The sequence below is a fragment of the Centruroides sculpturatus genome, unplaced genomic scaffold, assembly GCF_000671375.1.
Source record: "Centruroides sculpturatus isolate CEXI.00-Female unplaced genomic scaffold, Cexi_2.0 scaffold40, whole genome shotgun sequence".
In the NCBI taxonomy this organism is placed as follows: domain Eukaryota; kingdom Metazoa; phylum Arthropoda; class Arachnida; order Scorpiones; family Buthidae; genus Centruroides; species Centruroides sculpturatus.
This window is the reverse complement of record NW_019384602.1, coordinates 643,669-656,652: the sequence shown is the minus strand read 5'-3', so window position 1 is coordinate 656,652 and position 12,984 is coordinate 643,669. Positions and strand designations below refer to the sequence as shown.

The 12,984-nt window shown below is 29.6% G+C and overlaps 1 protein-coding gene across 1 annotated transcript in view; it reads left to right on the top strand.

The window, feature by feature from the left end:
• The window catches only part of LOC111625067 (activating signal cointegrator 1 complex subunit 3-like), a 121,085-nt gene that overhangs the window by 20,840 nt on the left and 87,261 nt on the right, over positions 1 to 12,984 (top strand). The window contains exons 4-6 of the mRNA XM_023368097.1: positions 4,005 to 4,597; positions 6,671 to 6,832; positions 8,472 to 8,602. Of these exons, the coding sequence (XP_023223865.1) occupies positions 4,005 to 4,597; positions 6,671 to 6,832; positions 8,472 to 8,602 (886 nt within the window). The remainder of the gene's footprint in view (positions 1 to 4,004; positions 4,598 to 6,670; positions 6,833 to 8,471; positions 8,603 to 12,984) is intronic.

Sequence of the window (12,984 nt, the reverse complement as noted above, 5' to 3'; positions counted from 1 at the left end):
CATTACGACTAAAAGGAAGCCATTTGCATTAAAATATTTTGGATTTAATAATTATTACAAACCGCGTCAAGCCATAAACTTGTCAACAAAGAGGGTTGTAAAATGATTCCGTGTAGCTAGAAAGCTGCGGTTTTTTTTGTTTGAAAGAAAACAGATATATTTAGGTTATTTAAGTAGTAAATTAATTGGAACTTTTTATTTACTTTTATTTTTACATTCTTTTTTTCGTAAATTTAAAATTAAATTATTATTTTTAATTTTTATTTTATTTGAAATTTAACAGTCGTAAACTGTGATATATTTGTGACAGAAAAAAAAAAAAAATTGATTCTAGCGCCAATTTGAAACGAGATATCGCAATTTTAATAATTATATTTAAAATATTCAGATTTTCCGCTGCACCGCGTTAATCACTTTTGATTCATTTCTGAACACGGGGGTAAAACTGACGGGCCATAAATATAATTTAGGTAAGAATGGTAACCACATTTATGATGGATTAGTGTCCTGCACCTGGCATGTTGACGATCTGACTCACAAATTCTGAGAAATGGTGGAGACGCCCGGACAGGGGTCGAACGAATTAAGACCTGCCTGGCCATTTGTCACGTGTGCGTAATAGTCTTCTGTCCCCGCCTCTTTAGTCTTTGGTCAGAGTGGATACAGAACAAAGCACGTGGTAGTCTAGCTTGCCTTATCTCAAACATGATTTGTTGCGGGCCTCAGAATTTTCGGCACAATGAGACATTGTTTTGCAGAGTGAACAGTATGGCGCCGGGCATTAAACGCAAGGTCAATCGCGAGAATCATCAGTTTCAAGAAGTGGAAGTGTGGACTAACAAGTACTGTTTTGTGCAACAGAACAACAGCATTATTTGCCTTTTGTGCAATGGAACAATAGCAGTGCCAAAAGAATTCAACCTGAAGCGACATCATGAAAGCCAACACAAGGATTTCCTTCTGCAAGGTACGGAACGCAAACGGAAAATCGAATCGTTACGACGATCACTAATCAGCCAACAAAATGTGTTCAAGAAACAATCTGGAGAATTGGATGCGGCTGTTGAAGCCAGCCTAGAAATATCTGCTTTAATAGCCAAGAATGGGAAACCTTTCACAGATGGCGATATGATAAAAAAGTGTCTTATCATCGCAAGTGAGATGTGTCCTGAGAAGACAGTGTTTTCAAACAATCAGTCTTAACCACATGACGATACAACAAAGAATCTCGCAAATTGCATCAGACATTTCTGGCCAACTTAATATTTTAGTTGCAAACTGTGCTTATTTTTCTTTGGCTGTGGAAGAATCCACTGACATATCATCAACAGCACAAGTGATTGTGTTTATTAGAAGTGTTTCACTAGATTTTATTGTGAATGAAGAATTTCTTGGCATGGCATCACTTTCTGGACATACAACTGGTGCTGACTTATTTACTAGTTTATTGAGCGTTTGCAACAAATCAGCACTGGACTTTGACAAGCTATCCAGCATTGCCACCGATGGAGCACCATCTATGGTTGGATGTGAGAATGGCATGGTCACCTTGCTGAAAAACCACCTTGGGGACAGGCAAAAGGAGTTAGTCCAGTATCATTGCATAATTCACCAACAGCAACTTTGTGCAAAGAAGCTGGGATTTGAACGTCTGCTGAAAGATGTCTATGATACTGTGAACTTAATCTGCCGTCATGGACTCAACCATCGACTCTTCACATCATTTCTTGAAGAAATAGATGCTGATTATGCTGACCTGCCCACGTATACTGAAGTTCGTTGGCTGAGCAAGGCAACAGTCCTCAAGAGATTTGTGGAGCTATTGGGGCCTATTATCACTTTCCTCAAAGAACGGGGGAACACTACAAGGAATTTGGAGGGACAAAGATGGCAGTGTGATTTAGCTTTCCTTGCTGACATTACTGCTTATCTAAACGACCTTAATTTGAGATTGCAGGGAAAGATGCAACTTGTTTCTCAGTTGACAAGTAACATCAATGCATTTATGACCAAACTATCACTTTTCAAGTCCCACATGCAATCAGAGAACTTTACACACTTTCCACATTGCAAGGCCATGAAAGAGAAATACCCACATATGAAGATGGATTACTCTGACCAAGTTAACACCCTCCTTACATCATTCAATGAGAGGTTTGGTGAATTCCAGAAATACAAGATCTACCTGCAACTTTTTTCAACTCCATTTGATGTGAAAGTGGAAGATGCCCCTCCAGATGTCCAACTTGAGTTGATAGACATCCAGTGCAGTGATGAATTGAAATCACAGTTCAAAAATTCTAATCTCCTCACATTCTACAAAGAACTGCCAGATACATCATTTCCAAAACTGAAAGACAATGCTCGATTTTGTGCAAGCATGTTTGGCAGTACCTATGTATGCGAACAAGCATACATAGGTACTGCCAAACAAGCTTGCAAGTTTTCGCTTATGAATTTAAACAAGTGCAAAACACGGAACAGGTTAACCAACGAGAATTTGGAAAATCTGCTGGTTGTTTCAACATCTGCCATTACGCTAGACACAAGAAGATTGCCGCCAGCATCCAATCTCAGCCATCGCATTAATCACTTGGAGGTCCGGCCCCCAGTCAGTAAACTTAATCCTAATTTGGCCCTTCTTCAGAAAAGGTTGTGCATCCATGTTATAATGGTGCCTATTCATAATTATTTTATGTATTGAAGTTTATGTTGCTATCTCTTTTTCTTTTAATTGTTTCATAGTTTATCTAACATATCTTGTTGTATTTTCCCTAAGTCTTTAATTTTTTCCTCAAAAGATTGTTTGCTATTCCATTTATATATATTAGACTGTTCTGTAAACTATCTTGATTAATAGAATGAAGGAAACAATTGATTAAATACAGGCATACCTCGACTTACGTCGTTTCAAGTTACGTCGTTCCCGATTATATGTCGTTTGTCGAAAAAGTATATGGAAAAATAAAATTCAAGTTTAAGTCATTTTATTCGACTTTATGTCTGTCCGCTACAAATATTGAAGTCGTAATATCACTAGAAAAACATTTAAAGCACATAAATCATATTAAAATATATACAAGTATGAACTGTATTTACAGTACATGCATTCGTACATTTAGATTAATTTTTTTCTGTACTATATTAAAAACTAAAATTTATTTGTTTGTAAGCTTAAAATAGATTTTTATTAACCATATATTATTAAAAATGCATTAATAAATAAAATACAGAACTGGGAATGGTAATTTACGGTTTAGCCTAGTGATAAGTAGATTCGGAGACAAGCAAATTTGACTTACGTCGTTCTCCTGGAACCAATTACCGACGTAAGGCGAGGTATACCTGTATTTTATTTGGAATTTTTAATGTAATAAATATATTAAAAATTCTGTATTAATGTTATATTAAATATAACATAATATTCTCTATAAACATTTTAGAATTAAAAAACTAATTTCGTTTTTAATTCTAAAGCTTTTTGTTGAGAATATAATTTGTAACTGACAACAAAAATCATGACTAAGCTTATGTTTTACGAAATCTGACAAATTATTTAGACTTCTAATCATTTTAATTTGGTAGATACAACTTAAAAACTCCTTAAAATCTAGCAGATACTTTTTGATGAACAGTTATAGTCAGGTTTAAAATTACAGTTTGAACAATGACCTGATAAGAATTGATAATAGCCTAAAAATGACATTTAAGACAGTTGAAAATGTTTGTTTGCTATTATACTTTCCAAAGCTGGAACAGTACAGTAAATAACAGCACACCTTTTGTATCTGAGGCAGGCCCCTAAAAGAGGCCAAAAACATTTATTTTATTAAAATTTGTGCTGGAAAGTGTACAAAAGGTGTGATGTTATTTACTGTTTGTTCACTAAAAAAAAGTATCTGTGGGATTTTAAGGTATTTATGTTTCAAAGAGTATTTTGGGTTATGTAGCAAAACATTATGTAAAATAATGTCAGTTTGACCGTTTTAAATATTTTATTGCAGCTGGAGCTGAATCAAGTCAAGAAATGATTGAAGGAACAGCAGCTTATTTGTTTGAAATGTTTCACAATTGTGAAGTGTTAAGTGAAAGGCAAGCTTTTCAACTTAAAAAGATATTTGGTTCTTTTCCATCTTCTGTTGCAAGTAAAGTTTCCAGACTTGTTAGTAAAATGTTTTCTTGGTTGAGTGATGAAACACAACAAAAGCTTTTTCATAAAGATGTGAATGATATCAATAAACTTATGGATAAAGAGTTTGGACATAAAATTGCATTTGTTGGATTACAGCCTTTATGTGATAATGATATCATCTTGAAGATTGATGAAAACGAGAATTTTAAGAAACAATCTGACCTTAATTTTTCATTAGAATATTTAAAAGAATGTGAAAAACGCAAGAAAGATGAAACTACAGAAGCTGCAGATTATTCAAAATTAAATGATAATAAGCGATGTGATTTTTCTTGGTTAGAAAGGACAGTTGGCCAAGCGTATGGCAATTCTCAAAATAATCCATTAGGATCAGTTAAGGATATTGTTCAGACACTAATGACTCTCTTGAATTCATCAAGATCTGATGATGAATTACAAAATGATGTAAGTTATCTAATGTAAAGCTATAACATCTTTTATATATTAGATCTTGCCTACAGATAGCTTTAAAAATAATTTTGAAATTAAGATATATATATACAGTAAACCCTCCTATAACACGGTAGATACGTTCCGTGTTATATGAATTCCGTGTTGTACGAGTCACTTAAATACATGAGCCAATCACAGCCCGGCACGTGTGCAGTTTAACGGCTACGGCTGTTTGAAAGGTTTTCTTCCATAAAATTAATTGATTCTAGACTAATTTGACTTAATAATTCCAAATTACATATAATTCTTTGGGAATAATACTATGCTATAGCATAGTAAACAAATTCTTTGGGAATAATACTATGATACTATGCTATAAATAATACTATGCTATAGCATAGTATTATTCCCAAAAGAATTATATGAAATACTATGCTATAGCATAGTATTATTCTATATTATGCTATAGCATATACTATGCTATATAGTATAGTATATGCTATAACATATACTATACTATATAAACAAATAACATAGTATAGTATATATACTATGCTATAGCATAGTATTATTCCCATGCTATATAAATAATACTATGCTATAGCATAGTATTATTTATAGCATAGTATCATAGTATTATTCCCAAAGAATTTGTTTATAGCATATAAACTATGCTATAAACAAAAAATTGTAGGATTACTTATCGAGTGCGCACCGTTCGAAGATGCTATTGCTTAAGCTTGTTTTCGTCGCAGAGCGGCTGATCGAAAGGCAGGCACGTGTTTCCTGATAAGTTATTTTTCTGCAAAAAATTTGCTGAACTTTGGAGACATCATTAATATAAATATAATTTTTATGGCTGTTAAATAATAAATGGTTTTTAGTAAGTCCGCTGCTCGTTTAAACTCAACGGTTTGTGCAATGTTCGCTATTGGTCTAGATTCGACCAATCCTGTTGCGACACGAGTCGGCGATGACGTTTTACCGTGTTATACAAGTCTCTTTTAGCGTGTTATACGAACACAATTGCAATTTTTTTGCCGTGTTATACAAATCAGTGTTATATGAACCCATGTTATAGGGGGGTCGACTGTATATTAATTTTATTTTAAGATTATCTATTATAATTTTTAATTTTTATTCATTTTGAATATTAAAATAAAAAAGTGTTGCTATTAAAGTTATATTTTTTAAGTTTAATTTGAGATGTTTTAGCTTAGATCAGTGTTTCTCAATGGGGGCGATATCGCCCCCATGTGGGCGTTTTTCCATGTTGAGGGGGCATTAGTAACAATTTATATTTTGGGGGCAAAAAACGATTTTTCTGGGCGATATAGTAAAACATTACAGTAAGAATAATTAGATATTTTATTCATTATATCGTACAATAATTAAACAAATAACATTATACTAGTCACTAGTCTATTCAATGCAGTACGAATTTGGTGTTAGCCTTGGCCCTCAGTATCAGAATTTTGAAGTGAAGGGGGCAGTACTATGTAACAGTTTTATTGAAGGAGCGATGATTCGTTACAGGTTGAGAAACACTGGCTTAGATAATTAGGGATTAAGCTACAAATTCTTAAATTGTTTCTGAAAAGTTTTAGCAAATATTAAAAAGTTTAGCCAAATAGTTTTTGTTGTACTACATTATAACCTTCACAGAACTCAAAATTTTATCAGATGTGCAGAGAAGTAATTTCTCTGTGATGGTGTCTGTATATTTATACTGTTTTTAAATCAATGACAGTGAATTGATTTTTCTTCTAACCAATTGTAGCATAGAATTTAAAAATTTGGAATGAATGGTTAGTTTTTAAATTCAAATTTGAAAATTTTACAGTTGAAATTTGATAGCCAATCAAAAGCATAATTTTAACCTCTGCATGTTAAATGGGGAGGAATTTAGCAAAATCCATTAGAAATTATACTGTTATTAAACTATTTCTAATAGATAAGAAATAAAATTTCAAATTTAAACTATTAATTTAGTCTTTTTATTATTATAAAATTACAAATGTAGTTTGTTTTTAAATTAAAAATTATGAAGTATTTACTAATATGTTTTTGTTTAATCTCTTTCAGCTGTTTGATTACTTAGGTTATGAAAACATCAGTTTAATAGAAGTTATTTTGCAAAAAAGAAAAGAAATTACTAATAGTAGAGCATTTGATTCTATTGAAGTACCTCTTTCTTATCAAACAATTGATCATAGGCCAAATTATGGCTGTCAAGTTACAGTTCAAGTAAGTTACATAAGATATATTATATATATGTATATATAGTGTTTAAAAATGTAGTTTTTAGATCTATATTAGTATATCTGACTTTTAAACATATTTATAGAAATAAATATTTCGTTCATTATGCAGATGTAATGTATGTTTATTTGATTAAATTGTATTACATTTGTAACTGTTAACATCTGTATAGTACAAAAATCTTCTATTAAAAGAAAAAAAAAGATAAGTTTAAAATATTTTAACTGTTTAACAATTTTATTTTTAAATCTCTCTGTTACAAAATTTTAAAATTAATTACAAATTTTAATAATTTAGAAAATAAAATAGTATTTCACATACCTAAATTGCATAAATTCTTTTATTTTTTAACAGTTAAAATTATAATTGAAATTTTTATGTGTTATCTATCTATCTGATAATTATTTAAAATATTACATATTATATTAAAAAAATGCAATTGAAGACAAATACAAATTAAAATATTTTGAAGTTTTTAATATCCATTTCAAGTGTAGAGATACAATTACATTAGTTGAGTTAATCTTTTCTTGTAGCCTCTATGAATATGTAAAAATTACAAGAGAGACTTTAGACAATTTTTACACATTCATAAACAAGAAAGACTCTAAAAAATTATCAAATTCATTAATATTTTAATTGTGTTTCTTAAGCTTGAAAAGACATGTAAGGAAACTTCAAATTATATTTTTTTGTATTTACCTTCAATTACAATTTTTAATACATTTTATCATATTTTAAGATGTTTTGTCCTAAACTTAAAAATTTTTTGAATTGGAATTTGTTACTTGGACAGTATCTTTGAGTGAAAAATTAATTTTAAATGATATACTTATCGTTTACATTGAATAAACTTAAAAGAATAATGCTTCAATAATAATAAATGCATATTATAAAATTGTTTAAAAAATAAAATGAAGCTAGAATGACAATTATAAAAATTAAATTTAAGATGTTAAAGTTTATAATTAATAAAAATTTATTATATGAATTTTTATTTATAGTCAGAAGAAGAAAAAATGATTAAAAAATTAATCAGAAAAGAAGAAAGGAAGATACAGAGGGANAAATACAAATTAAAATATTTTGAAGTTTTTAATATCCATTTCAAGTGTAGAGATACAATTACATTAGTTGAGTTAATCTTTTCTTGTAGCCTCTATGAATATGTAAAAATTACAAGAGAGACTTTAGACAATTTTTACACATTCATAAACAAGAAAGACACTAAAAAATTATCAAATTCATTAATATTTTAATTGTGTTTCTTAAGCTTGAAAAGACATGTAAGGAAACTTCAAATTATATTTTTTTGTATTTACCTTCAATTACAATTTTTAATACATTTTATCATATTTTAAGATGTTTTGTCCTAAACTTAAAAATTTTTTGAATTGGAATTTGTTACTTGGACAGTATCTTTGAGTGAAAAATTAATTTTAAATGATATACTTATCGTTTACATTGAATAAACTTAAAAGAATAATGCTTCAATAATAATAAATGCATATTATAAAATTGTTTAAAAAATAAAATGAAGCTAGAATGACAATTATAAAAATTAAATTTAAGATGTTAAAGTTTATAATTAATAAAAATTTATTATATGAATTTTTATTTATAGTCAGAAGAAGAAAAAATGATTAAAAAATTAATCAGAAAAGAAGAAAGGAAGATACAGAGGGATGAAGCAAAAACAAGTAAAGATAGTGTAGATAATTTTCTATTTGATCCAGCAGCGTTAAGAAAACAAAGGTTTGTAATATTTCTCAAATATAGTTTCAGATAAATTTTAGAAATTAAAAAGAAATCTTATTAAATTTATGATGATAAAAAATAAATAACTTCAGTCACTCCATTGTACACCCAAATCTGTTTTTATATAGAATTTTTTTTTTTTACCAACTTACATTTATCAATTTGGAAAAAAATTCTTTTTTTACATGAGTTTTAATCTAACATGTTCAATAAATTTGCCTTTTTTAACACCTTAAGTTTCCAGCAATTTTTGATATTAATGTAAATAAACATAAAAAATACTTAAAACTGAAAAAAAAATGAAATGCGTTAATTTTGAAGAAAAAGCTTCAAACTTTATTTTCCTTTGTCTTGCCTTTCTGCCAAATATGACACCATGAGTCATTGTTTACACAGCTGGAGTTGGATTTCCCAGGACATTGTCATAGAAGTCTCGGGAGGAGATGGGTTTATAGTAGGGTGACTACTTTCTGGCCGTATATTTTAAAATATTTTTAAAAAATTAAAATTTTTATTGCGATTTCCGACCCCCCCGACTTAATTAAACTTGTATATAATAAAATCTATTAATTAAAAAAATTAAAAAACTATTGGAGGTTGTTTTTGATATCAGAAAGTAGCTTTAAATAACTTTACGGAAGTAAAATCTGTGCACTGCAACTTTAGAACCATGAATGAAATTTGATATCAAAATCCCATTAAAAAACAATTAATCGTTAATCATGCGTCATTAAAGCTAAATTAAAATCGCGATAAAATTTTTTCGCGTGGGAAAAAAATTTTGAAAAAATTTGGAGACAAAAAACATTCCAAAAATTCAAAAAAAAAACAAAATTTTTTTTTGGTGCCAAAAGGACTGAGTTTTCTGTAACATTATGTAACATGCCCAAGTTAACTTGGGTGAAGAACTAAAGGGGAATTAAAAATTTCTATTTGTTTTTAATTTTAAGAAAAAATATTCATACTTTCTTTCCTAGAAAACTGCCATTTTAAAAAAAAATTTGCATTTAAAGCATTTCAAATTTACTTATGAATATATATATAGCAAAATACTCAAGAAAATTTTAAGAGTTGGCTGTTTTTGTTGTTTATTTGAGCATATGACAATGGTGCATTTAGGTGGCAACCAGCTAAGTACGCAAGCCAATGGCTTATTAATTTCATAAGAAATGAACTATGTCAGTAAAGGCAAATGCTTTTTAAGGTACTATAGGTGAAAATTGAATTTAACATTACTAGCTACAAATTTCAGGTCAAATACCGAATTTGAGTAATTAAACAAATAACAAAAAATGCTTATGAATTTTACTTTAACTTTTTAATCTACAGTAACTTTCCACTAACTCTGATCCAACCAACTAAGACTTCATGTAACTCAGACAAATTTTTTGAAAAATGATACAGTAATTTAAAATTCCTTGACAATAGGAATAATTTTGTTCTAGTTATAACAAAAATTAATAAATGTTTCCAACATCTGGAAATCTTTGTGATACTGTACAGTACATTATATTATTGTAATCAATATGTTAATAATGACTACGGTATGAAACAATGTAGTCAAAGACTGTGCATTGTTGATTACTGTTTGGTCATGAAAGTTTTTGAGCTTGTTTCCTGTAAGAATAGATCTCCTGCTGAATAATAATAATCAGCAATATAACATGAAAGCTCAGTAAAAATCAGTAAAACTTGTATAAAGCTGATCATAATAAATTATTGTACTATATATTCACCTTCTTTTCCACATTGTTGGAGAAAACATCCAGCTAACCCAAACTTTACTCCCTGTTAGTCCAAGTAAGCAGGGGGTTTACTATATATCAGAAAAATAAACACTACATAAGTGAAAAGAAAATAATAATGTGATTATAAAGGAAACAAATATTCTGTTTAATGGAAAGTTTGTTGTTTGTTTGATAATTTTTTTATCTGAGGTTCACAACTATCTTTAACACACTTTTTATGACAGCTTTTCAACACTACATATGCAAAGTTTCAAAATCTGTCAAATTTTTTTTATAATTTATAAAAACTTAATACTTTCTAAACATTCAATGTAGGTACCTTGAAATCATTCAAGGATCTCAGGTTTGCCATCACTGGACTATGTCATTGGTTTACTTACTTAGCTGCTTGCCAGATAGTTTGATCACTCAGTCATTAATTCTGACTCACCTGCTAATTAAACAGCCAGAAAACTCTCTTCAAGTTTTGGCAATTTGTTTGTATGATTGCATTTCTTCTGATTTCTTTCAATACTGAATAGTTTTTTTATGCCATTTGGTGTTAAAAGCTAGAGTTATTTTGGTGTTTAATTGAAAAAGATGAATAAAAAATAAAAATAATACCGTAGAACCTCGATTATCCGGACTAATTGGGGATGAAGGTAGTCCAGATAAGGAAAAATCCGGATAATCGAAACAAATACTTTAATTTGTCTTTTAATGATAATACAACACGTTTTCTTTTCTATGACATATCAAATACTGTATTTAAATCGTGATCAAATTTTTAAGAAACAAACATTCGTATTGAATTTGGACTACTACTGACCAACGCTAACAGACTACCTATTATTTAAAAGGCCCCCTGGTGGCACAAGAAGACAGATTTTATAAAATAAAAAGCAGTTGAAACTGCATTTTTATGAATAAAAATTTGACAAACTATTTATTGTTTTATGACGAGTAAAATTTTTTCGTCGCGTTCGCGGCTTGTAAGTAATGCATAAACCTTCAAAACACGAGGCTCTTCGGACCGCGAGGCATAGACGGTGGCCCATGTTGCCCATGCCTTACGCCGCCCTTGGTCATAGAAATGATGTAATTTGTAAAATAAATTATTTATAAATACGTATGTCAAGTTATATTTTTATTACTACGTAAAATATATTTAAGAGTTTACGACCACTGTGCTGGGTGAGACGTTGTTGAAACAAAAAAAGTTATGCATTCCGTCACGTACATAAACAGTGTCGTAATTCGCCAAGTGCAATCAGCAAATTCGTAAAATTTTTGTTTATTTTGAACAATCTGGATAATCGAAAATCCGGATAATAGAGGTCCGGATAATGGAGGTTCTACTGTATTTGTACAAATAATATAAATTTATTAAAGTTTACTGGTAAGTTATAGTATCCACTTTGATTTATTAACTAAAATTGAAATATTTTGAATTCTTTAAACACAAAATTGTCCTTATCCATTCAAAATTAAATCAGCTGATGGAAAAGTTGTTTCACTGGTTTTGCTATATAAATTTCCCTTGTAACCTGAGGTGTAAAAAAAATTTAGTCTTCAGGTACATAGATAGAAAAAATTTTCAGAGCTTAGAGTTAAACACATTATCTTAATTAGATTATTGTATTATTGTAAAGGTGAGAGAGGTCTGGAACCACTCTCTCACCTTTCCATACAGACAGTGTTTTTTTTTTTTTTTTTACAGCGATTTTTCAGGAAAGTATCTACTGTGTAAAAACAGAATTGAATTTATTTGTAGCATCAACATTTCATAGTTAACTAGATGATAAATTTCCAATAGTAATCATTGTAATATGAAATTTTATGAAATATGTAGTTTTTATGACTATTGTCTAAGTTGAAATGTCACAAATTTAAATATTCTCTTTGTGACTTCTTATCATAAGATAAAATTTTTAAATTCCTCTTTAAAATAAAAGGAGGCCAAAAGCAATATGAATTGAATAAATATTTTTAAGATAGCATCACAGCTTCAGCTCCCTTGAAGAACAAAAATTTTTTAAAAGTTAAACTGATTTAATGCTTTAATATTTTGGAATGTAGCCAGAATTTTTTAAATAATTTTTCCTTTCTGAGCTTTAAGAACCATGAAAACTAATAGGAAGAGAAAATATTAAAAACATTTAATTGAGAATATATTACTGTAATGCAGTGGTACCTCAGGATACGAACGCCCAGCATACAAAATTTTCAGGATACGACATGAAATTTGAACATATTTTTGCTCCACGATACGAACAAAAACTCACCATACGACGTTACATTAGTTCGCAGTGCCATCTTTTATTCACTTCTGTTCATTGGTCTCAGTCCATGTGTTTGTTTCATCATGGAAGGATCTTACTCGATAAAGGACATCTTGAGGTATTATCAGAAAGTGACTGATTTTATTGAAAAGAAACATCCCAAAAAGGTTCACACTAGCTGTATTGCTGCTCAGACTAATGACATTTGCCTAAGTAATTTTAGAAACATTTTAAAAAGTAGGCAAAGCCAAATCTCTTTGGTAGATATTTTACTAAGTGACCTTTATCCAGTGAAAGTGCTGGTGGAAGTGAAGGAAAGAAAGCAAAAAGCAGTGAATAAAAATTTAAAAAAATATATGCCCAGTGATGT